Below are 23,269 nucleotides of genomic sequence, written 5' to 3'. Positions count from 1 at the left end.
CAGGCACACACACCACCATACCCAGCTAGTTTTTTGGAGAAAGTGTCTGGCTATGTTGCCCAGGCTGGTCTTAATTCCTGACCTCAAGGAATGCTCCTGCCACAGCCTCCCAAAGTGCTGGGATTGAGGCACAAGCCACTTTATCCGAAATAGAATCCTCTCCCTAACTCAGGAGGTCCAGGTAGTTAGTCCTTTCCACTTAAGGCAGTTCTCCAACCTGGTGACATAAAAGCACTGATCTAGAGACACTGGCAAAAACTAATGTGCAAAGAAATGAGTCATATAGGGGAAATCAATTTCTCTGGGCTACAACTTCCAACTCCCTTTACTCCAGTACCCAGAATCCTCTCCCAGGTGGTGCTTCAAGCTGTTCAGGAGTGCTTTAGGGTTCATCGCAAAAACAAAAGGGAGTGATGAACACAGGCTCTAGAAAGTTCATCAGAAGGAACAGAACTGTGGGAAGATGAGACTTGAGAAACGTGAGACAGCAGAAAATAACTTTAAGCCACTAGTTCAGAGGAAAGGTTGGAGTAACAGTTTATAGTTACTTCAACAGATGACGTGAACCTCACTTTCACAGGACCAAAGGATTAGTCCAGGACTCGGAGAGTGGTTAGGTCAGTGGTTCTGAGCCCTGGCTGTGCACTGGAATGGCTAGCAAAATAGATCCTGGGCCCCCAACCCACTCATAACTTCAGTTGGTTGGGGATGGAGAGCTACACTCCCCATGTGTTCCGGTTTTGTTAGAGCATTTCTTAGGAAAGGCTTCATGATAGTCTACAAAAAGTGCTTCGTGGCCAGGCATGGTGGCTCATGCCTACAATCCCAACACTTTGGGAGGCCAAAGGCAGGCGTATCAAGAGGTCAGGAGTTCGAGACCGGCTTGACCAACATGGAGAAACCCTGTCTTTACTAAAAATAAAAATTAGCCGGGCATGGTAGCACGTGCCTGTAATCCTAGCTACTTAGGAGGCTGAGGCTGGAGAATTGCTTGAACCTGGAAGGCAGAGGTTGTGGTGAGCCAAGATTGCACCATTGCATTCCAGCCTGGGCAACGAGCGAAACTCTGTCTCAAAAAAAAAAATAGGAAAGAAAGGCTTCCTTTCTGAGCTCAGCCCAGCCCATACAGGGCAGTTTTGTTACCCAGGACAAGGTGCTTGTTACTTCTCCACAGGTTCTGCCACCCTGACCCCACTGACCACCCCACAAAGGAGCTAGCTCCCTCAAGGAAGACGCCACACCAGAAAATCCACCAGTTGTCAAATGATCCTTTATTGAAATATTTTCCTTTGTGCTTAACTCTGTGGGAAAGAAGAAAAAAAAAATCAGTAAGAAGTTTAAAAGGATTATCCCACCCCACCAGTAACCATTTCCAAAACTTCCCAGCTTATCTCTGTGAATACACTGGGTGGCCCCCCTTTCACCCCTACTGTAACAATGAAAATGTCACTTACGGCTGGGCATTCCACAGCACCACTGTTGATGTCATCGATGATGTCATGAGGGTGGCGGCCATCAACATTACAGCCCACAGACTGGGCAGTCCCCAGGATCTCTTTAATGGTTCCTTTAAGTAAAGAAATGGTGGCATTGGAGGTGCTGGCTCAGTCCCTCACAATCCGCAGATACTGGGGAATACTGAAAGGGTTCATAGCAGGCAATGGAAGGAATGAGGTTCCTGCTCCCCTAATATAGAATATAGAGCTCCATCTAGTTCCATAACCCGGAATGCAAAGCTTCCATGGGTCCTTGATGCCCAGATTAAACACATCCAATTTACGATCCATCCTTTCAGTCCCAGAAAACTGCACCCCATCTTGGGTCTCACTGAGCACCCTTCAAGTAAGAAGAATGTTATCACTCAGTGAAAAATACAACCACAGTTACGGCGGTTACATGTTGTCCTGCTCTTACCAGAGAGTTCTCTGGCTAAGGATCGGTGCCGCATCTGTCGAGCAATGTTGACGATCTCATCAAAAGTGATATTCCCACTGTGTTTAACTGCAGAAGAGGAAACAGCAAAAGCTCTTTTAAAGTCTGAAGCCAAAGCAGATCATGTGTCCTTCATTTTGTTTCTAGGCTGTTCCCATGCTTTCGGCACAGAGTCGTCCACATGAAGAACAACCCTGTTTCCTAAGCTGGGGTTTACTATCAGCTCACCACTGGATTGCACCAGCCAACAGAGACCTGGTCAGGTGCAGTGGCGGGTGGCTGAGGGCAAAACCAAGCCTTCACAAATCTGACATGGCAGAAACTGTTTTAGAGAAATGACAAGCTTAAATTGCCAGGGAGTTAAACTGCCCAGTACCTGCCAGCTGTATGTGGTCTCCTGATTAGAGGTCATTATTGCTGACACCTTCCTCCCACATGCACCGATTGGGGCCTGCCCCACACAGGGACTACATGGCACTTTTTTTTTTTTTTTTTTGAGACGGAGTCTCACTGTCACCCAGGCTGGAGTGCAGTGGCACAATCTTGGCTCACTGCTACAACCTCCACCTCCTGCGTTGGAGTGATTCTCCTGCCTCAGCCGTCTGAGTAGCCAGGACTACAGGCGAGCACCACCAGGCTAATTTTGTATTTTTTGGTGGAGATGGGGTTTCACCATGTTGGCCAGGCTGGTCTCGAACTCCTGATCTCAATTGATCCACCCGCCTCAGCCTCCCAGAGTGCTGGGATTACAGGTGTGAGCCACCCAGCATACATGGCACTTTTTGATACTACCTGGCTCTAGCAGCCCTAACCATATCAACACCCAATACCCATGTCAACCCCAGGTTTCCTTTAAGGGAAAACACAGCCACATATATCAAACATCTCACAAACCATTACCAAAACCAAACTAGGGAAAAGACAACTCACTGTTTTTTTGTTTCTTTCTGTCTCTTGGTGGTTCCTTGAGGGCTTTGATGATCAGGGCAGAGGCAGAAGGCACCACCTCAATCTGCAGAAGAGATTCTTGAGTGAATACTCCACCTCCAGTGAATACTGCCATGCACGCTGGCTCTCAAAAATCATGGCCACACACTGTCCAAGTCTTTGCCCTAGGTCCGTACTCTTGACAAAGCCTCCCCAACAAGGTAAAATCACTCTCTGCTCACCACTGGTGGCATAAATACTCTTCAGGAATCCCAGAGGGTTGCTACCTCTGTCCCCCCACCCTCCTCTCCCGAAACCAAGCACAAGCAAATACCTGGGCCTGTCTGTTCTGAATGGTCAGTTTCACTGTAATCCTCAGGCCCTTCCAGTCACCCGTTGCCTTGGCAATGTCATCACCAACCTTTTTTGGAGACTAGAAATAAAGGCATGTAATCAACATGGTGTCCAGAGGTGAACCACAGCCTTGAAACCTGCCCACCACTTCTCACTTGGCAACAAAGGAAGCTATCTCAAGTACCTAAGGGCACCTTCTCAATCAGAGCACAGCTATCACCATAGCATAAATTGGGGGTTGGGGTTATCTTGTCCAGAACTGTAAACTGCAGACTTGGCCACAATGTAACCTAGACCCCCTCCTAAGTGCCCATGTGCTTAAGGAGGGGGATTTTCAGCCCTGCTGACATTAGAATCACCTAAGGAGCTTTCAAAATACTAGGCTCCCATGTCAGACCACCCACGTCCATCTTCCTGGATGGAGGTCTGATTATTTGCTACTCTGAAGTTCTCCTCCTCTAGTAATCCTTAGCCTCAACAGGAGGCTAAGTGTCCCTTAAGTGCCAGCTAACGGCCAAGGAAGAATAGTTAAGATACAGGTTAAAAAAGACCAATGGGGAAGAGCATTTGGGGCAGGGGAGCATTGTGCAAGGATTAAATAAAGGCCTAATGAAATTCAGAGAAATCCAAGAGGCCAGAATGACGGGGAAGCCAGCAGTTGCTCAGCAGGCATGAGACACAGCCTGCCACATTAACTGCTAGGTTTACATCTACAACACAGCTGGAAACGCTCGCTGGATCTTCACCCACACCCCGTTTAATCTTACCAACAACGCCATGCCCACTTCCTGACGAGGAAATACAGATGTTGGCTGCCCAATGTCTCTAAGCCAGTCCTGACTTCAAAACTCCCCCTTGGGCCCACCCCTCAGGTACACCAAAGCAGCAGTGGAGACACATGGAGCTAATTACAATTTAAAGACACCGGGTTCGATTTTTCACACACGACCTTCCTAAGGTACCTAGTACTAGTTCAGTGGCTCAGGCCTACTGAGGGTGACAGTCCAAGCCACGAGGGCACCTCTGGCACAGGCGTGACTCCACGAGCCGGCGCTTAAAGTGAAACAAATGTGAAAAAAATGCCCCTTGGAGGGGATAACGTACCAGACCCAGGGGGCCGATCTTGGGGGCCAGGGCAGAAGTGGCACCGACTTCACCTCCGGTGCACCTCAGGTATACTGGGGGAAAAGAAGAGTTAGTGTCTCTGCAGAGGGAGCCCCGAGCCACAGCCCTCTCAGCGTCTTTCCGGGGTTGGACATGCCACCCTCTGCCTGTTCTCGAAACAGCACAGAGGGCGAGGCGGGCCACCCGCTCCTCCCTCGGGTGTGGGCAGCTCCGAAACTCACACCGGGGAGGCGTGGAGAGAGCCCCGTCGCCCGCGAACCCAGGCCAGTGGGGCGAAACACCCGGAGACAAGCCTTACCCTAGGGCGTGCGGGCTCCCAAGCCGCCACAGGTGGTCCAGTCCTCCCTCCCCACCTACACGTGAAGAAGCTAAGGCCCAGAAAGGCTGAGGCTTGGCCGGGGCGGCGCAACACCGGGAAGGTCTCTGGGAGGCAGCGGCTTTAAGAGCCCCATACGGGGAAAGCTTTGCACGCGCGGCGGGGCCGAGGGATGCTCCATCCCGCAGCCCCGGCCACAACTAGAGCACGCACCGACTTTGATCTCGTTGGGGTCGAACTTCGGCGGCATGGTGGAGGCGGCTGGTGTCGGATGAACCCGGATTCGGGACGACCGAAGAAAGTTGCACCTTGGCCTCCTCCGAGCCGAAAGCCGAGAGGCCGGAAATCGCGCGGACAAGCCAGATATAGGCAGGAAAACGCGGCCATCGCGAGAACTGTCGTCACTGCCCGGCCTTCCAGAGACGCCCTTGTCGCCATGTTTGTTGTGGGCAGGCGCCTGAGGCTGACGGCTGGCAAGCAGGGCACTGCGGTGCGCTGAAGCTAGAGATTCCGAAAGGGGGTTCGGGTAGTTCGCTCCGGAGAAGTCTGAGAAGAGGGGTTGCTCCGGTGATCCCAGGCCTAGCTGTTTCCCATATTCCTTTATCGTGAGTGTCACCCCGGTCCCCGTCACCCAATCCCAGAGCCCCGCCCCTCCCCTGAGGGGTCCGTAGTCCCATTCCGAGACCCCAGTACCGCGGCGACCCCTGCTCCCTCGAGCACTTGTTGTGTGCACTTTAGTTATCAAAACAGTCTATGTGGAAATCCAGTCCCGCTCTTCATTCGGAGAGTCCGCGATTCCTAGAGCCTCAGACTTCGTCATCCCGGTCTGCGTGACTTTATGAGATTCTGAGTTTCTGTTCCCAGCACCTGCCTTTGAAGGAGACCAGACTCCGGCTCCGCCGGGCCCGTGCCGAGTGGTCTGCGGCCCCGAGTCCGTGACCAAGCCCTCCGAGTGATCGGCCTGCCCCCGGGTGCACCCGCGGGTCCCAACGTGGGGGACCCCTCCATCTGCAAAGCCAGGTCAGCCACTGCAGACCCCATCCCAGGAAATATGGGTGTGGCCCTCCCCCCGCATCTAGGCTGGACGTCGGAGAGGGAGGGACAGGCATGTGGGGCAGCCTGGAAAGAACTGATCTTCGGGGAGGGGTGGGAGAGCGATGGTGGTTGGGAGGAAGTGGGGAGGGCTGCACATCAGGAAGGGGGTGCAAGAGGGTTAGTGATTGGGGAGCAGAAGGGTAAGTGCTGGTCATCAGGGACGGATGGGGGAGGGCTGTTTTCAAACCATTCCCCATCCTTGCAGGCAGGTGGGGTGACAAGAGGGCCTGAACTGGCTCTGCAGGCCTGGCTGCCTCCCCAGACAGCCCCGCCCCCGTGGGTGCAGAGCTGCCATCTTTGCCCATCCCTCTGAGGACTGGGTCTTCTTCAACTGCATCTCCTCCCATGACTATCTTCTCCCTAGCTCCTCTAGCGGGCCCTGAATCAATGTTGCTTGCATGTGGGTTGCTTTGTGGCTAACATTTATTGAGCGCTCATGTGCCAGGTACTGTACTATGGGCTTGACATACATGAAGTCGCTGGATCCTCACAGAAGCCAGTGTTGGTAGCATGGTTACTCACACTTTACAGATGAGGAAACTGAGGCTCTGAGAGGTGAACCAAGGTGACCTCTGCAGTTGTGGGTGGCAGATTTCGGATTCAAACCCAGTTCTCTTTTCATCCCAAAGCCTGTGCTGCTCACCATGCACTTCCCTGGGTGATTGCCTCCTGGCTCATGGCCATCCCTTATCCAGCTCTGGTATTTACAGACACTGTGCAGGCCCTGGGCAGGCAGTGAGCACCTGGCTCTGAGTTCAGGACAGTGTACTTCGTGTGTGCCAAGTTATGTGAGCACCAAGCAGTCGGGCAAATCCCACAGGTCAGGACTTGAGAGACCACGGTTCCAGGCTGCAATCCAGGCTGTACAGCCAGGCCACTGAACTTAATAAGCATCTACTTCTTCACTTTATTTATTTATTATTATTTTCTGAGACAGAGACTCCCTCTGTCACCCAGGCTGGAGTGCAGTGGCATGATCTTGGCTCACTGCAACCTCCGCCTCCTGGGTTCAAGCGATTCTCGTTCCTCAGCCTTCCAAGTGGCTGGGACTACAGGCGCATATCACCACGCCCAGCTACTTTGTGTATTTTTAGTAGAGATGGGGTTTCACCATGTTACCCAGGCTGGTCTCGAACTCCTGGGCTCAAGTGACCCACCTGTCTTAGCCTCCCAAGGTGCTGGGATTACAGGCATGAGCCACAACACCCGGCGTGTTTCTTCACTTTAAAAAGGGTTATGGTGAAAACAAAATGGAATAATAACTGAGGGTGGTAAGCTGAGAATTGCTTTTTAATTTGTATTCACCGCAGAGGTCTCTTTGGTCATGATGTAGTTGAGCTCCCTGAGGTCCTGGCTGGCTCTGGATTGCTCCTGCTGATCCTGCTCTGACAGCGTTTGGGGGGCTAGAAGTGATTCATTGGCAGAGTCTGTTAGAGTCCTCAAAGAACAGCCTTGGAAAGTGCCTGAGGAAACGTCTCTAAGTTTCCCTAGAACAGGAAAAGGATAATGCCAAGGCCTCACTATGGGTCGGTGGCAAATATGGGCCCCAACCCAGGTCATCTGGCTTGTCTGTCTCCACCTCATCCTGCTGCTCAATGTTTAGTCAACAAAGAACAAGGAGTACTGAGTGCCTGCTGTGGGCTCAGGACACAGATGGAAGAACTAGAAAGATGCAGCCCCTGACCTCATGGAACTCACTAGAAAGATGTGGCCCCTGACCCCATGGAACTCACTAGAAAGATATGGCCCCTGCCCCCATGGAACTCCATGAAACTAGGAAGACGCAGTCCCTGGCTCCATGGAACTCGCTAGAAAGACACTGACCCTTACCCCATGGAACTCACTAGAAAGACACAGCCCCTGCCTCCATGGAACTCAATAGAAAGACGCAGCCCCTGCCCCCGTGGAACTCACTAGAAAGACGAAGCCCCTGCCCCCGTGGAACTCACTAGAAAGACGCAGCCCCTGCCCCCGTGGAACTCACTAGAAAGACGCAGCCCCGGCCTCCGTGGAACTCACTAGAAAGACGCAGCCCCTGCCTCCGTGAAACTCACTAGAAAGACGCTGTCCCTGACCCCATGGAACTCACTGGAAAGTCGCAGCCCCTGCCCCCATGGAACTCACTAAAAAGATGCAGCCCCTGCCCCCATGGAACTCACTAGAAAGTTGCTGCCTCCATGGAACTCTCTAGAAAGACCCAGCCGCTGCCTCCGTGGAACTCACTAGGGAGACACAGCCCCTGCCTCCATGGAACTCATGGTCCAGCAGACCAGCTGCATGCTCTGTGTTACTGCACTACCTGTCCCGGGTGTTGGGGGCTGTGACAAATTCCCCAGTCCCTAACTTCTCTCCTGTGCCCCAGGGTCCTAAAGATCGCTCTGGGAAAAGGGAAGGATGCCGCTCTTCTTCCGGAAGCGGAAACCCAGTGAGGAGGCTCGGAAACGCCTGGAGTACCAGATGTGTTTGGTGAGGGAAAGTGGGTTTCCTCTAACTCTATCCCATCTCCTCCTCGGTCCCCATGGAGTAGGCCTCCGCACTGCCCCCGACAAGCCGTGCTCCTTCCCATCTGCCTCCCCCACCCACAGAAGAAATATTTGACTTAGACCCAACAGATGAGGCCCCCTGCCAAGGGTGCTTCTCCCCTGTAGACTGAACGCACTGTCATTGCTTTTCAGTTCCTCATCCCTCTGGGCCTCAAGCTCTGGGAAAGCAGGGGTCATTGGTTCACCTGCCAAATGGACCAGTTGAACCAGATAGTGTCTATGGTCCTTTGCAGCTGCTTACATTTATGTTCTTTGCCTGGCTTGTCCACTCTGCAAAGATGTTTTGTCTTAATACTTTTTAAAAATTCTTTTTATCCTTAGGCAAAAGAAGCTGGGGCAGATGACATTCTCGACATCTCTAAATGTGAGCTCTCAGAGGTAAACTGAGGATAGTGTTGGGCTGTGAATTGGATCTGTCCCGTTTTCTTGGATCTTGTGTCCCTAGGAAAGACAGAGGTGGACTGGGGCTTTAGAAAGGCCAGAAGCTCTAGTCATGAGATGTTTCCTTAGATTTTGTTCTTGTCCAAAATAATTGAAGATGATCCTTTGGCCTCAATATAACGTAGTCTCCAAGAGTCAAGGAGTCTAGGTAGAAAATGTACCCACAGACTCCTACATTGCTAGAAGGGCCTGGCATTCTCCAGCCCCTGAAGGGGTTCACAATGGGGACAGGGTGGGTGGGGCAGGGCAGTCTCCTGCCAGCTGACCGAGGGAAGGGCTGGCCACATCCCCAACACCACTGCTTGCCAGCCTTGCCCCTGGGCTCAGCACTGCCACCTGCTGTGGCGTTTTGCCCTTGTTCACCTCCTGCCTGTCTCTTCCTCACGTGAATGCCACTCAGAGAACAAGCTAAAAACTGGCAGGAGGGGAGACACTTACTCTTCTTTATCTTATCTTAGATTCCATTTGGAGCTTTTGCAACATGCAAAGTTCTGCAGAAGAAGGTAAGATGGAGCTTCATCTTCAGAGACTTTCTTGTTGCATGTCTGCTTGTTTGAACCCACAAGGGACTTTGAGGAGCTGTCTTCCCGGCGTAGACACCTCCTTTCTCTCTGCTTCTTATGCTCTTGGCCTGCAGCAGGTGTTTTCACAGATAGGAGAGTAGGCTTTGGGGTTGGACCTTCCTGTGTCACATTCTAACTCTGCCCTCACTGGCTTCATGACTTGGGCAACTTCCTTAAACTCTTACTTCTCAGTTTCTTCCCCTGTGAAATGAAGACATTCATAGTTCTCCTTTCTGAGGTATTGTGAGAATTAAATGAGTGGTACATAGCTAGATAGAGATAGAAATATACTGAGTGTACATGCCTGCCACGTAGTAAAGGCTTATGAACCCCGGTGTTAGTAATAATAGAAACTCACCCCTTTTATTCTGGTCACCCAGGGGAGATTCAGAGGGGAGTGAATGATTTTTCAGCAGAGCATTGCAGCTTTGAATGCAGATGGGTAGAAGCGCTCTAAGTGAAGTATCTAAATGAGAATATGCAAAAAAAAAAAAAAAAGTGTTCCATGCCAACAGAGTAGTGAGCTCCTTGGCGCTGGAAGTTTTTTTTTTTTTTTTTTTTTTTTTTTGAAGACGGACGCTCTGCTCTGTCACCCAGGCTGGAGTGCAGTGGTGCAATCTCGGCTCACTGAAACCGCCGCCTCCTGGGTTCAAGCAATTCTCCTGCCTCAGCCTCCTGAGTAGCTGGGATTATAGGCGCCCACCACCACGCCCAACTAATTTTTGTATTTTTAGTAGAGATGAGGTTTTGCCATGTTGGCCAGGCTGGTCTCGAGCTCCTGACCTCAAGTGATCCACCTGCCTTAGCCTGCCAAATGCTGGGATTACAGGTGTGAGCCACCACGCCCAGTCTGTGCTGGAAGTGTTGGGCAGCAGTCGATACCTAAGAAAAATGCAGTAGATTGGCTGGGTGCGGTGGCTCATGCCTGTAATCCCAGCACTTCGGGAGGCCGAGGTGGGCAGATCACGAGGTCAGGAGATCAAGACCATCCTGGCTACCATGGTGAAACCCGGTCTCTACCAAAAATTAAAAAAAATCAGCTGGATGTGGCGGCATGCGCCTGTAGTCCCAGCTACTCGGGAGGGCGAGACAGGAGAAGTGCTTGAAACTGGGAGGCGGAGGTTGCAGTGAGCTGAGATCACACCACTGCACTCCAGCTTGGGCGACAGAGCAAGACTTGGTCCCCCAAAAAAAAAAGAAAAGAAAAAAATAGCAGTAGATGACCTGGACTGAGCCCTGGCCCCTCTGCCAGCCCTGGAAGTTTTGCGCATGAGCTTTTATTTAACATCATGGCAGCCCTGGGAGGCAGGCACTTTATTATTCTCTATTTTCCACGTGAAGACGCTGGTGCTGGGAAGGTTATGATCAGGATGGCTGCAGGGGGATCCCTTCTCAGATGGAAGGAAGATGTAGACCTCTAAGGTCCCTTTCACCCTTGAAGATCCAGGTTTTAAGGAAGGGCATTAGATTCCCCATTGGGAGAGTTCATGATACTGACCCGCATCCCCTGTGGTGGTGTCTGGGAGAGCAAGATGGTGGGGCGTGGCACGGCGCTGGGCTGGCTCCCACGCCCTTAGCCTGCCCTGCCTGCTGCTCTTCCTCAGCCCAGCATGGCTGCTCATCTCTCCACACAGGTGCTGATCGTCCACACGAATCACCTCACTTCCCTGCTCCCCAAATCCTGCAGCCTCCTGAGTCTGGCAACCATCAAGGTACTGGGCCCTCCTCCCAGGCAGCTGGGGCTCTGCATGGGGTTCCACGCGGCAGCTGAGCGCCTGCTCCCTTTGGGCTGCCTCTTGCATGTCAGAGGGGCCCAATCTACCAGTCAGTCTGGGATTTGATCAGTATCGTTTACTGGATACTTCTGTGGGCTGTGTGTGGGATAGGGTGACAAAGATGACCAGCCACAGGCCCTGTCCCTGGGGAGTTTACATGCCAGGAGGAAAGCCAAGTGACAGCCTCATGGCGAGTCAGCTAGCAGAGGGCGAGGAGACTGATGGTCCCAGGCAAGAAGGAAGAGGAGGGACGCCCAGGTGATCTGGAAGGACTCCCTGCTGACTGTGAGCTCCTCCCCGGATGGGCTGGGAGGCATTCACAACATGTGGGAGGTGTGAGCCCAGGGTTGTTGTGTGCAGACCTGAGCTTGGGAGAGTGATATGCACCTTCAGAGGAGGCCGGCAGCACAGGTGTCAGCCCAGCAGCACAGGCCCAATCTGTTATACTATATTGTTTAGGGAATAATGACAAGAGAAAAGCCTGTATGTGTTCACTACAGATGCTTTCTTTCTTTTTTTTTTTTTTTTTTTTAATATTTTGCACCTGAGTTTGGTTGAATCCATAGATGTGGAGGGTACCTGTGTGTGCACATGTATAAATATTTCTCCAAGGCCTTTTTTGTGCATTTTCATTTTTAAAAAATTAGCATTCAGTCGTGGTGGCTCACACCCATAATCTTAGCACTTTGGGAGGCCAAGGCGGGTGGGTCACTTGAGGTCAGGAGTTCGAGACTAGCCTGGCCAACATGGTGAAACCCCATCTCTACTAAAAATACAAAAACACCAGCAGAGCATGTTGGCTTGTGCCTGTAATCCCAGCTACTTGGGAGGCTGAGGCACGAGAATCACTTGAACCCAGGAGGTGGAGGTTGCAGTGAGCTGAGGTCGTGCCACTGCACTCCAGCCTGGGTGACAGAGTGAGACTCTGTCTCAAAATAAAATAAAATAAAATAAAATAAAATTAAAAATTAGCAAGTACAGTTAAGCAAAGGGGGAAACATCTATAATTTTACACTGTGGAGTACCACTATCAATATTTTATCGCATATTTGAAAGTCTTACATATTTATACAATGGAGTGTTTCTTTTTAACATATTAGTATCTAGGCATACTGTTTTATAGCATAGTTTTTCAGTTAACAGTAAAAATAAATATACATAAAATAAGAAAATGGTATAATGGTTTGAGAAGGAAAATGAGGCGGGAATGATCAACACTGAGTGGGAAAGGAGTGGCAGGCACTCTGTTTCTGCACTGGGGGTGTGAGGTGGCCCCAGCCCCTCCTCAGCGCTCTGGAGCCCGGAGTCTGAGGGACTTTCTCACTTGGAGACTCACAGGGGTCTTTCTTCTGTAGGTTCTAGATCTCCACGATAATCAGCTGACAGCCCTTCCTGACGATCTGGGGCAGCTGACTGCCCTCCAGGTAAGGCTGCAGAAACAGAAACCCACCTCGGATGGCCCTAGTGAGACCAGGCAGTCACTCAAGCCTGGAATGTTCTGGCTGGGCTCCAGCCAGTGGAAGCAGGCTGTACTCAGTGCCAGCTCCACCCTCCCCTTGGCCCTTTGGGGTCTTTTTTTTTTTTGAGGCAGTGTCTCACTGCATTGCCCAGGCTGGAGTGCAGTGGCGCCATCAGAGTTGCAGAGGCAACCTCTGCCTCCCGAGTTCAAGCGATTCTCCTGCCTCAGCCTCCCTAGTAGCTGGGATTACAGGTGTGTGCCACCACTCCCGGCTAGTTTTTGTATTTTTAGTAGAGATGGTGTTTCGCCATGTTGGCCTGACTGGTCTCAAACTCCTGACCTCAAGTGATCCACTCACTTTGGCCTCCCAAAGTGCTGGGATTACAGGTGTGAGCCACCACGCCTGACCAATTGTACCACTTTGAGCCACAATAAATACCTTGGTGTAGGACTTTTTGTATGTGTATTTTTTTTTTCTCACTCTTGTCACCCAGGCTGGAGTGCAGTGGCACCATCTCAACTCACTGCAACATCTGCCTCCTGGGTTCAAGAGATTCTCATGCCTCAGCCTCCTGAGTATCTGGGATTACAGGCACACGCCACCACACCTGGACAATTTTTGTATTTTCAGTAGAGACTTGTTTTCACCATGTTGGCCAGGCTGACCTCAAACTCCTGGCCTCAGGTGATCCACCCGTCTTGGCCTCCCAAAGTGCTGGAATTACAGGCATGAGCCACTGCACCTGGCCAGTAGGTGTATTTTTATAGAATCGCTGCATTCACTAATTTGTAACTTTTGGATACCTGACAATAACTCATAGCATCCTTTGGTTCATCAAATATTCATCTTATTATTTTTAATGGCTACTTAGCTTTCCATTGCATCATTTTTTGTTTGTTTGTATTTTTGAGATAGAGTCTCGCTCTATCACCAGGCTGGAGTGCAGTGGTGTGATCTCGGCTCACTGCAATCTCCACCTCCCGGGTTCAAGCGATTCCCCTGCCTCAGCCTCCTAAGTAGCTGGAATTACAGGTGCCCACCACTATGCCTGGCTAATTTTTTGTATTTTAGTAGAGACGGGGTTTCACCATGTTCACTTGGATGGTCTCAATCTCCTGACCTCATGATCCACCCACTCAGCCTCCCAAAGTGCTGGGATTACAGGTGTTAGCCACCGCGCCTGGCCCCCATCGCATCTATTTTTAATGGTTAGTGTGTCATCCTGCTGGCCTCGCTCACCTCGAGGTGCCACCTTCTGGAGGGAGCACAGCTTCGGAATCCAACAAGCCCTGGTTCAGTCCCAGCACCACTGCTGGCCTGAGGCCTTGGGTGGATCACACAGCCTTAGGGCAGCCTTTTCCTTAAGGCCGGGGGATCTAGAGCCTCCTGTGCTGCCTCCCCAGATCCCCAAGTCTGTAGTCCCCTTCTCCCTCCTTCCCTGATGGTGGGGCAGTTACTGAGCATTTTGTGGTCAGTATAAGTGCTGGAACCTCAGCCAGAAGGGGTTCAAGGCCTGGCTGTGCTCTCCTGAGCACGTGACTTTGCCACCCTGAGCTTCGGTTTTTTCCTGTCTCCAGCGGAAACAAGAATTTCTGTCTTCCTCAAGGGCCGGTAGGGGGAGATAAGGGCTTGTGTGTGTAGTGCTTGGGTGCCCTGGCCCGGCAGGGCGAGGGGTGCGGGGGTCATCACTGTGGTCTGTGTGTGGGTTCTCGTGTCACCTCTTCCTGTTTCTTTCTTTCTTTTTTTTTTTTTTTTTTTTTTGAGACGGAGTCTCACTCTGTTGCCCAGGCCGGAGTGCAATGGTGCAATCTCAGGTCACCGCAACCTCTGCCTCCCGGGTTCAAGCAATTCTCCTGCCTCAGCCTCCCGAGTAGCTGGGACTACAGGCGTGTGCCACCATGCCCAGCTAATTTTTGTATTTTTAGTAGAGATGGGGTTTCACTATGTTGGCCAGGCTGGTCTTGAACTCTTGACCTTGTGATCCACCTGTCTCGGCCTCCCAAAGTGCTGGGATTACAGGCATAAGCCACTGTGCCTGGCTGCCTCTTCCTCTTTCTTAGGTCTTAAACGTGGAAAGGAATCAACTGATGCAGCTCCCGCGTTCCATTGGGAACCTGACCCAGCTCCAGACTCTCAATGTTAAAGGTAGGGACCAAGAAGCCGTGTCCGTGTGACCCTCCATCAGCTCTGGGCCGTCCTGGCCGGGATCCACAGGCTGCCCCACCCGGGAGCCATTGAGCAGGAGGGCAGCCAGTCTCCGGGGGTCGCTGTAAATGGACTGACCCCTGCTGGGTCAGCTGTCTTCATGGTAACCAGAGACAGGCTGTCTGGAGGGTTCCTGTGGCTCCTGAGAGCCAGGGCCGTATGGCCGTGTGGGGAGGCGGGCAGCTGGGCCCCGAGCCTCAGTCACTCATATTTATAATGGTGAGTGTAGTGGACTGATGGGGCGAGAGCTCCTAAGGAGCCGCAGTAAGGTTCTGAGCAGTGCTTCCACCTCCAGCGACGCAACAAGCCTCCTGAGGAGTCCACTGGGCAGGCTGAGGGCAGTGGTGCCATCCCCAGTTTACACACGAGGAAAACAAGGCCCGGGAAATCAAGTGTGACTTGCTCAAGACCACCCCGTGGGATGGTGACAGAGCCAAGACCACTGCACAGGCGCCTTACCCGCAGGAGCGCTCTGCTCGCCACACCCAGCTCTCTCCCTTCTCCTGGCTGTCCTTAAGCACTTCCTGCAGAGTGCCTCTGTTTATCAACTGTAACATATGAGTAATGAGAACAACAGTGGCGCCCCATTGCTCAGCCATTACAGCATGAGGGGCCCTGTGCGGAGGACCTCACACATCATCTACCTGAACCTCCAATCTCCCCGTGTTCTTATAAGGCTGGGTGGCAGTGTCATCCCCATTTTCCAGGTGAGAAAACTGGCACAAGGAGGCAAAGCCAGTTGTCTAAAGTCTCTTGGCTAGTAATTGGTGGAGTGGGGACTTGAACTGGAACTCCACCTTCTTGAGCCTACGAAACCTCAGAGCCCAGGATCTGTTGTGTGCCCTAGAGGTCAGAGTGGCTCCCAGCGGGCATCAGGCAGGAAGCTGGTGATGGGGATTTGGGGTGTTGAGCTGTGCTATTGGGGTCTCTGCAGACAACAAGCTGAAGGAGCTTCCAGACACCCTGGGGGAGCTTCGAAGCCTGCGTACCCTCAACATCAGTGGAAACGAGATCCAGAGATTGCCGCAGATGCTGGCTCACATTCGAACCCTGGAGGTAAATGGGAAGCTGTTCTTGCCTGGGGTGCTCTCTGGCCTGCCCACCTCCCCTCTCTCCCACATTACTGAGTGCTTGCTCTGATCTCACGGTACCAGGGCCACACAGAGATGCCAAGGCATGGTCCTTGGAGGCTTGTAGAGAGGCCAATGTGTGAACATTCGTAATTATATGACTTTTGCTGCCATAATAGAGGCAGAAAAACATACATTAAGAATGAAGAAGAAAGAATGCTGAATCCAGAAGAGGCTGACACTTTAAGAAAGTTGTCGGTGGGGGAACAACACAGTGAGGCCTGTCGGAGGAGGGTGGTGGGGAGGGAGAGCATCAGGAAGAAAAGCTAATGGATGCTGGGCTTAAAACCTGGGTGATGGGACGATCTGTGCAGCAAACCACCATGGCACATGTTTACCTTTGTAACAAACCTGCACGTGCTGCACATGTACTCCTGAGCTTAAAAGTTGCAGAAGAAAAAAAAAGTTGTGATATTCAAGCCCCACCTTAAAGGAGGAATAAGATTTCTGGGCTGGGCACCGTGGCTCACTCCTGTAATCCCAGCACTTTGGGAGGCCAAAGCAGGTGGATCACTTGAGGTTAGGAGTTCGAGACCAGCCTGGCCAACATGGTGAAACCCTGTCTCTACTAAAAATACAAGAAATTATCCAGGCGTGGTGGTGCACACCTGTAATCCCAGCTACTCGGGGGAGGCTGAGACAGGAGAATTGCTTGAACCTGGGAGGCGGAGATTGCAGTGAGCCGAGATTGCACCATTGCATTCCAGCCTGGACAACAAAGCAAGACTTTGTCTCAAAAAAAAAAAAAAATTCTGAGCAGACCTGGATAACAGGGGCAGCCCAGGTGCAGGAGGCAGGTGGTGGGAAGCACAGATTGTCTCAGGGAGGGGCGAGGAAGTGATGTGGTTGGAAGCTGCTGAGCTTGTGTGATATGGGGCCCAGAAAGCTGGGAGGGAGAGAAGGAGGTAGGGAGCCGTTGGGATGGGGGTTCAGAATTATCCAGGCCAGGGGAATTCTCTAGGCTAGAAGTCCAAGATCAAGGTGTTGGCAGGGTTGGTGACTTCTGAGGCCTCTCTCCTTGGCTTGTAGGTGCTGTCTTCCCTCCCTGTGTCTTCACCTCATCTTCCCTGTGTACATGTCCGTGTCCAAATTTCCTCCTCTTACAAGCACACCAGTCCTATTGGATTAGGGCCCCGCCTAATGACCCCTTTTTAACTTAATTACCTCCTTAAAGACGCTGTCTCCACATACAGCCACATTCTGAGGGATGGGGGGATTAGGATTTCCACATAGGAACTTGGGAGGGGGACATAGTTCAGCCCATGACAGACACTGACAGGGGCAGCTGCTCACGGAAAGCAGCTCTCACAGTCATGCTAATGAGGTAGCTCACCTTTATCTGGGGCTTTCTAAGACTGGGCATAACCTGGAATCGCTCCGTGTATCATCACAGAACTCTTGTGAGGCAGATACTATTGTGCTACTTTGTAGATGAAGAAACTGAGGCACAGGCAGTTTAAGAAACTTGCCCAAGGGCCACACAGTCACTGACAGCAGAGATCGTTGTAAACCAGGCCGTCTGAAGCTGACGCCTGTGCTCCCCACCTCTGTATGACTCGGCTTCTGGAACAGGGACTTCTCCATTCATGGTGGCACGCAGTCTGGCCAGCATTCCGGAGTGGCCTGGAGTTGACCCCACTCTCAGCCAGCCCAGCCTGCTGAGCAGAGGTGTCTGTGTCAGAGTGGGTGGGTGATCACAGAGACAGCAGAGGAAGGACTGACCTCAGCAGCTGGGGCCCTCCTGCCTGAGAAAGGGCCGGCTGGGGAGATGGGCCAACATGGCTTGTCCTCTCTGCTGCCTACTGGAACTTTCTGCAATGATGGAAATGTTCAGTGACCGTGCTGTCCAGAGCGGCAGCCACTGGCCATGTGTATCTAACGAGCACCTGGTGACCGTGCTGTCCAGAGCGGCGCCCACTGGCCACGTGTATCTATTGAGCACCTGGAGACCGTGCTGTCCAGAGCGGCAGCCGCTGGCCATATGTATCTGTGGAGCACCTGGAATGTGGCTTGTGTGTACAGCCAGGAACTAAAAGTTTGATTTCATTGAATTTTAATTAATTTATATTTAAATAGCCGTGGGTCCCTAGTGGCTACCATTTTAGACAACACAGCTCAGAGCACGTTCCCAATCCTGAAGCTATCTCGACATCTAGTACGAGTTCTGGACACTTCAATTTTTTTTTCTTTGAGACAGGCTCTCATGCTGTCACCCAGGCTGGAGTGCAGTGGCTCAATCATAGCTCACTGCAGCCTCAAACTCCTGGGCTCAAGAGATCCTCCTCCTCAGCCTCCCAAGAAACTTGGACCACAGGTGTACCCCATCACACTTGGCTAATTTTTTTATTTTTTGTAGAGATGAGGTCCCACTATGTTGCCCAGCCTGGTCTCAAAGTCTTGGGCTCAAGCAATCCTCCCGCCTTGACTCCCAAGTAGGTGGGATTACAGGTGTGAGCCACCACACCCAACCTGGACACTTCATTTTATTTCGATTCCTTTAAAAAAAATCTTTTGGGTTTCTTGGTGGCACCTCGGACAAACCTTCTTTTAGGATGAGATAACCATTCTGAGTTCAGGCTGTACTGTGGGCAAGATCTTCTTCAGGTGTCACGCACGCCACCCACCAAACAGCCCACCAGGTCGGTAACACTGCCTGTTTGGCTATGAGGAGACCACAGCCCCAGGACACTAAGGGGCCTGATTAAGCAAACACACGGCCAGCATGCAATGAGCCGGGATCTGAAGCCACGGCGGTGTCTTTGGCACAGCAATGTCCAGTTACTGCTCCTGCTGCCCACGATGAGAATGCTCTATGATCTGTGCAGCCAACATGGCCACCCCAGCCACTTGTAGCTGCTGGGCCCTTGAAATGTGGTGGCTGCAACCAACCATGGACTCAAACTTTAAATCAGATTTATTTTCAGTTACTTAAAATGTAACCATAAATGGCCACACATGGCTTGTAGCCAGCATCCTGGTATAGCCCACAGTCTGTGCCCTTAAGCCACCACACTTTACTGATGGTGACTAAGAGCACCCATGTGGGGTTCATTTGCTTCCAGGTATGGGGTTTTCTGCTGTTGGGCCCTCAGCATCTGGGCGGTCAGTTCCTCTTCCCTGGGGCAGTCTCCCACTCCCTGTGCAAAGCACGTTCACTCAACACCCACCGTGTGAGGGCTGGGCTGGCCAGGGCTGGGGGACCTGAGCTACCCTTCCCACCCAGCCACTTGTGTTACAGCAAAATCAGAGCTTCCCAGGCCTTCTCCTTTTCCAGGACTCCCCTGATACCCAGGCATAGAGGATATCAGTGCCTGCCAGCACTCTGGGATGAGAGGGCCTGTGGGAAGTCAGAGGTTGGCAGGGGGAGGGCTGGGTCCAACACAACTCACACCGTGGATGGGGCAGTTCTGTGGCTGTGAGCTGAGGCCCCTGCTTCCTGGGCTTCATAAACACGGAGGCATCTGCATGTGTGCGCTGATAAACATTTGTCATTACATAATTTAAAAGTCATACTGTATATTGTAAAACAAAAAAAAAATGCAAATATTAAGAAACATTTCTGCCAGGCACAGTGGCTCAAGCTTGTAATCCTAGCACTTTGGGAAGACGAGGTGGGTGGATCACTTGAGGTCAGGAGTTCAAGACCGGCCTGGCCAACATGGTGAAACCCCATCTCTACTAAAAATACAAAAATTAGCTGGGTGTGGTGGCGCATGCCTATAGTTCCAGCTACTTGGGAGGCTGAGGCAGGAGAATTGCTTGAACCGGGGAGGCAAAGGTTGCAATGAGCTGAGATCACACCACTGCACTCCAGCCTGCCACAGAGCAAGACTCTGTCTCAAAAAATAGTAATAATAATAGCATTTCATGTAGATAGTAACCCAAAATCTCCTTTTAGAGGAAACCACTTTTAGTTTGATAGATATCCCTCCAATTTTTTTCTATAAAATATTAATGTGAAAGTGTATGAATATATTATATGAATATATTATCTAACAAAGGAAGAATCATATATATATATATATATTTTTTTTTTTAATAGAGATGGGGTCTCGCTATGTTGCCCAGGCTGGTCTCGAACTCCTGGGCTGAAGTGATCCTCCCACCTTGGCCTCCCAAAGTGCTGGGATTACACGCATGAGCCACCACACCCAGCCAGTGGAATCATATTCTATATGCTGTCCTATAACTTCCTTTTTTTCACTCACTTATGTATTTATCCAAAGTGACTGAGAGGCTGGGTGCATGACTCACACCTGTAATTCCAGCACTTTGGGAGGCGGGCGAATTGCTTGGGCCCAAGACTTTGAGACTAGCCTGGGTAACATAGTAGGACCTTATCTCTACAAAAAATACAAAAATTAGGCATGGTGGCATGTGCCTATAGTCCCAGCTACTCAGGAGGCTTAAGTGGGAGGATTGCTTAAACCTGGGGAGGTCGAGACTGCAGTGTTCGTGCCACTGCACTCCAGTCTGGGCAATGGGAGTGAGACCCTGTCTCAGAAAAATGTAAAAAAGTGCTTGCTGCTGTTGTAACCAAGCGAGTTATAGAGAAACACCACACTTTGAGACAAATTGAGGAGTCCTTTATTAGCCGGCAACCGAGAGTCAGCTAATGCTCAAAATAATCTTGGCCCTGAGGAAGGGGCTAGTTTTGTTTTTATACTGTGGTCTAAATAGGGGAGGGGGGAGTTTAGCTGAAGCAATTTTTACAGAAGCAGAACTGGCAAAAAGTTAAAAAATTAATTGGTTACAAAAGCAGTTACAAAAAATAAACAGTTCCAGGTGCAGGGGCTTAAACTATCACAAAGGGATAAATGCAGGGGCTTTATGTGCCATCCACTGCGCGTGTCCCCAGGAGCTGCTGGTGCAGCTCGCCTCAATATCTTATCAGTAAGTGCATTCCTGGATGTGCTTTGAGTCAGTTTACACTAGTTATGCCCTTAAGGGAGGGAGGAAAGGGGGCTGCAGGTGAAGAAACTAAAATGGAGTCTGTCCGGCTCTCTCTCTGCTAGGAGAGAGTCACTCAGGTTAAAACAAGGTAGGGCATCACACTGCCTGCCTGCAGTCATCCCAGGCGCTGGGAACGCAGCTGTAAGTAACAAGACAGCTCAGCCACCTCTGCTGTCAGGCCATTCCTGCTGGGTAGAGGTGACAGAGAACACACAAATTGATAAGGAAATCGTGTGGTCTCCGGTTGCGTTGGTAGCGAACAGTAAAGCGGGTTACCCTTGTGTCTGCAGATGCTGAGCCTTGACGCCTCGGCCATGGTCTACCCGCCGCGGGAGGTGTGTGGTGCCGGCACCGCGGCCATCTTGCAGTTCCTCTGCAAAGGTAAAGCCAGGCTGCTGCCTCCTCCCCTCATTGAGGAACTATGACCCCCATGGCCACCCTGTGCCAGCCCAGGCTGGGGAACAGCGGAGACAGAAATGGCCACAGTGCCTACCTGCTTGGAGTTCGAGGTCTGGCAAGGGAAACAGGCAAAACAAATGTTTACACAGGGAAATAGTTACAGACTGTGGTCATGGGAGTACAGTGGTGCAGCTGATTTAGGTTGGGGCCACAGGGAAGGCCTGTCTTTGAGAGTGTGGCTCCACTGACACGGAGTCATGGTTAAGATCTAGAAAAAGCAGAAAGCTGTTCCGCCAGTAGGTGCATATGGAAGGGCCTTGATGGGAGGTTTGACAGAGAGAGGGCCAGTGTAGCTGGAGGGAGGAAGCAGAGAGAAGAGAGATGGGGGAAGCCAAAGACAGTGCCTGGGCCCAGTGTCCAGTGGGAGAGCATGTGATCAGTCATTAGGCTGCAGGGAGGAGAAGGGATTGGAGGAGGAAAGAGTGCAGGACAGGGGACCAGTTAGGAGGCTGTCGGGGTCATCCAGGAGAGACGCACAGCAGAAGGAGCTAAAACCCAGAGCCAGCACTGGCTGGAGGCGGGAGGAGAGCAGGATGCCCTGTCAGGCTGGAAGTTCTTAGCTAGTGGTTCTGGTCACCTGTGGGACTTTCAGAATGCAACCAAGACACACATGCCTATGACTTATCATGGCCATTGCAAAACAGTGGGGAAGGATGGTCTTTTCAATAGCTGATTCTGGATCAACTGGTTGTCCCTGTGGAAAAAATGAACTTTAACCTCTTCCTTAAACAGGAAGCAGGCAGTACTCATGATAAAAGATTGGTACCTTAGATTTAATTAAGGCCAGACATGGTGGCTTGTGCCTGTAATCCCAGCACTATGGGAGGCTGAGGCAGGAGGATCTCGAGCCCAGGAGTTTGAGACCAGCCTAGGCAACATGGTGAAACCCTGTCTCTACAAAAAAAATAATAATAATACAAAAATCAGCCAGGCGTGGTGGCACGTGCCTGTGTTCCCAGCTACTTGGGAGGCTGAGGTGGAAGGATCATTTGAGCCTGAGCTGTGGTCATGCCACTGCACTCCAGCCTGGAGCAAGACTCCAACAAAGCAATACCCTATCTCAAAAAAAAGGTTTAATTAAAATCAAAATATCTCTTCCTCAAAAGATACCATTTAGGGAAAGAAAAGGAAAGCCATAAAGTTAGAGATGATATTTGCAATACATATATATCCAACAGAGGACTGGGATCTGGACTATAAACAGAAATCCTACAGATCTACGAGGAAAAGACATTAGCAAAAGACTTGACTAAGAATTTTTACAAAAGACAATGTCCACACGGTGGCTCACACCTGTAATCCCAGCACTTTGGGAGGCTGAGGTGGGCAGATAACCTGAGGTCAGGAGTTTGAGACCAGCCTGGTCAACATGGTAAAACTCCATCTCTACTAAAAATACAAAAACTAACTGGGCATGGTGGCAGGCACCTGTAATCCCAGCTACTCAGGAGGCTGAGGCAGGAGAATCACTTGAACCTGGGAGGCAGAGGTTGCAGTGAGCTGAGATTGTGCCACTGCGCTCCAGTCTGGATGACAGAGCAAAACTCCATCTCAAAAAGAAAAAAAAAAAAGAGACGATATACAGATAACAAACAGTATCTGAAAAAAGTGCACAACATCATCTTAGTCAATGGGAAAATGCAAATTAAAACTGCAAAGAGATACTTTGACAAACCCACTAAAATGGCCAGAACTTTTCAATGGAAAAAAAAAAAAAAAAAAAAACTTCCTGCTGACAAGTCAACCAGAAATAAAAAACAAAAAATAGGCCGGGCGCGGTGGCTCACGCCTGTAATCCCAGCACTTTGGGAGGCCGAGGTGGGCGGATCATGATGTCAGAAGATTGAGACCATCCTGACTAACACAGTGAAACCCTGTCTCTACTAAAAATACAAAAAAAATTAGCAAGGCGTGGTGGCGGGCACCTGTAGTCCCAGCTACTAGGGAGGCTGAAGCAGGAGAATGGCGTGAACCCGGGAGGAGGAGCTTGC

The 23,269-nt window shown here is 51.1% G+C and overlaps 2 protein-coding genes and 1 non-coding gene across 6 annotated transcripts in view; 1 reads left to right on the top strand and 2 right to left on the bottom strand.

Moving 5' to 3' along the window:
- Positions 1–1,256: 1,256 nt before the first annotated feature.
- RPL12 (ribosomal protein L12) lies at positions 1,257–5,099 on the bottom strand. Its single transcript, XM_003822291.5, has 7 exons — positions 4,868–5,099; positions 4,318–4,391; positions 3,194–3,292; positions 2,863–2,944; positions 1,915–2,001; positions 1,455–1,567; positions 1,257–1,301 (listed from the first exon to the last, which is right to left on the bottom strand). Exons 1-7 carry the CDS (start codon positions 4,902–4,904, stop codon positions 1,296–1,298), a joined length of 498 nt encoding a protein of 165 aa, XP_003822339.1. The 5' UTR covers positions 4,905–5,099; the 3' UTR covers positions 1,257–1,295.
- On the bottom strand, positions 2,079–2,208 carry LOC112440899 (small nucleolar RNA SNORA65). Its single transcript, XR_003028890.1, has one exon. It is a non-coding gene; the product is annotated as a small nucleolar RNA SNORA65 (small nucleolar RNA).
- Positions 5,100–5,535: 436 nt separating the features above from the next.
- Positions 5,536–23,269, top strand: part of LRSAM1 (leucine rich repeat and sterile alpha motif containing 1) — a 51,349-nt gene continuing 33,615 nt past the window's right edge. For all 4 annotated transcript variants that reach the window (XM_034929093.3, XM_003822287.6, XM_008975806.4 and 1 more), the window contains exons 1-9: positions 5,536–5,674; positions 8,112–8,215; positions 8,614–8,670; positions 9,192–9,236; positions 10,931–11,008; positions 12,427–12,495; positions 14,592–14,676; positions 15,671–15,792; positions 21,110–21,200. In XM_034929093.3, the coding sequence (XP_034784984.2) occupies positions 8,144–8,215; positions 8,614–8,670; positions 9,192–9,236; positions 10,931–11,008; positions 12,427–12,495; positions 14,592–14,676; positions 15,671–15,792; positions 21,110–21,200 (619 nt within the window). In that variant the 5' untranslated portion in view covers positions 5,536–5,674; positions 8,112–8,143. The remainder of the gene's footprint in view (positions 5,675–8,111; positions 8,216–8,613; positions 8,671–9,191; positions 9,237–10,930; positions 11,009–12,426; positions 12,496–14,591; positions 14,677–15,670; positions 15,793–21,109; positions 21,201–23,269) is intronic.

This window comes from Pan paniscus, chromosome 11, assembly GCF_029289425.2.
Source record: "Pan paniscus chromosome 11, NHGRI_mPanPan1-v2.0_pri, whole genome shotgun sequence".
Taxonomy (NCBI): domain Eukaryota; kingdom Metazoa; phylum Chordata; class Mammalia; order Primates; family Hominidae; genus Pan; species Pan paniscus.
This window is presented reverse-complemented; position numbering and strand designations above follow the sequence as displayed.

Bases quoted from the DNA above. Each gene is read 5' to 3' on its own strand.
- RPL12 (XM_003822291.5), bottom strand. From the start codon at position 4,904: ATGCCGCCGAAGTTCGACCCCAACGAGATCAAAGTCG. The intron at 2,945-3,193 runs GTATTTGCTTGT...TCTCTTCTGCAG, and splicing joins TTCAGAACAGACAGGCCCAG to ATTGAGGTGGTGCCTTCTGC. The intron at 2,002-2,862 runs GTGAGTTGTCTT...CCTCTTCTGCAG, and splicing joins CAGAAAGAAACAAAAAAACA to TTAAACACAGTGGGAATATC.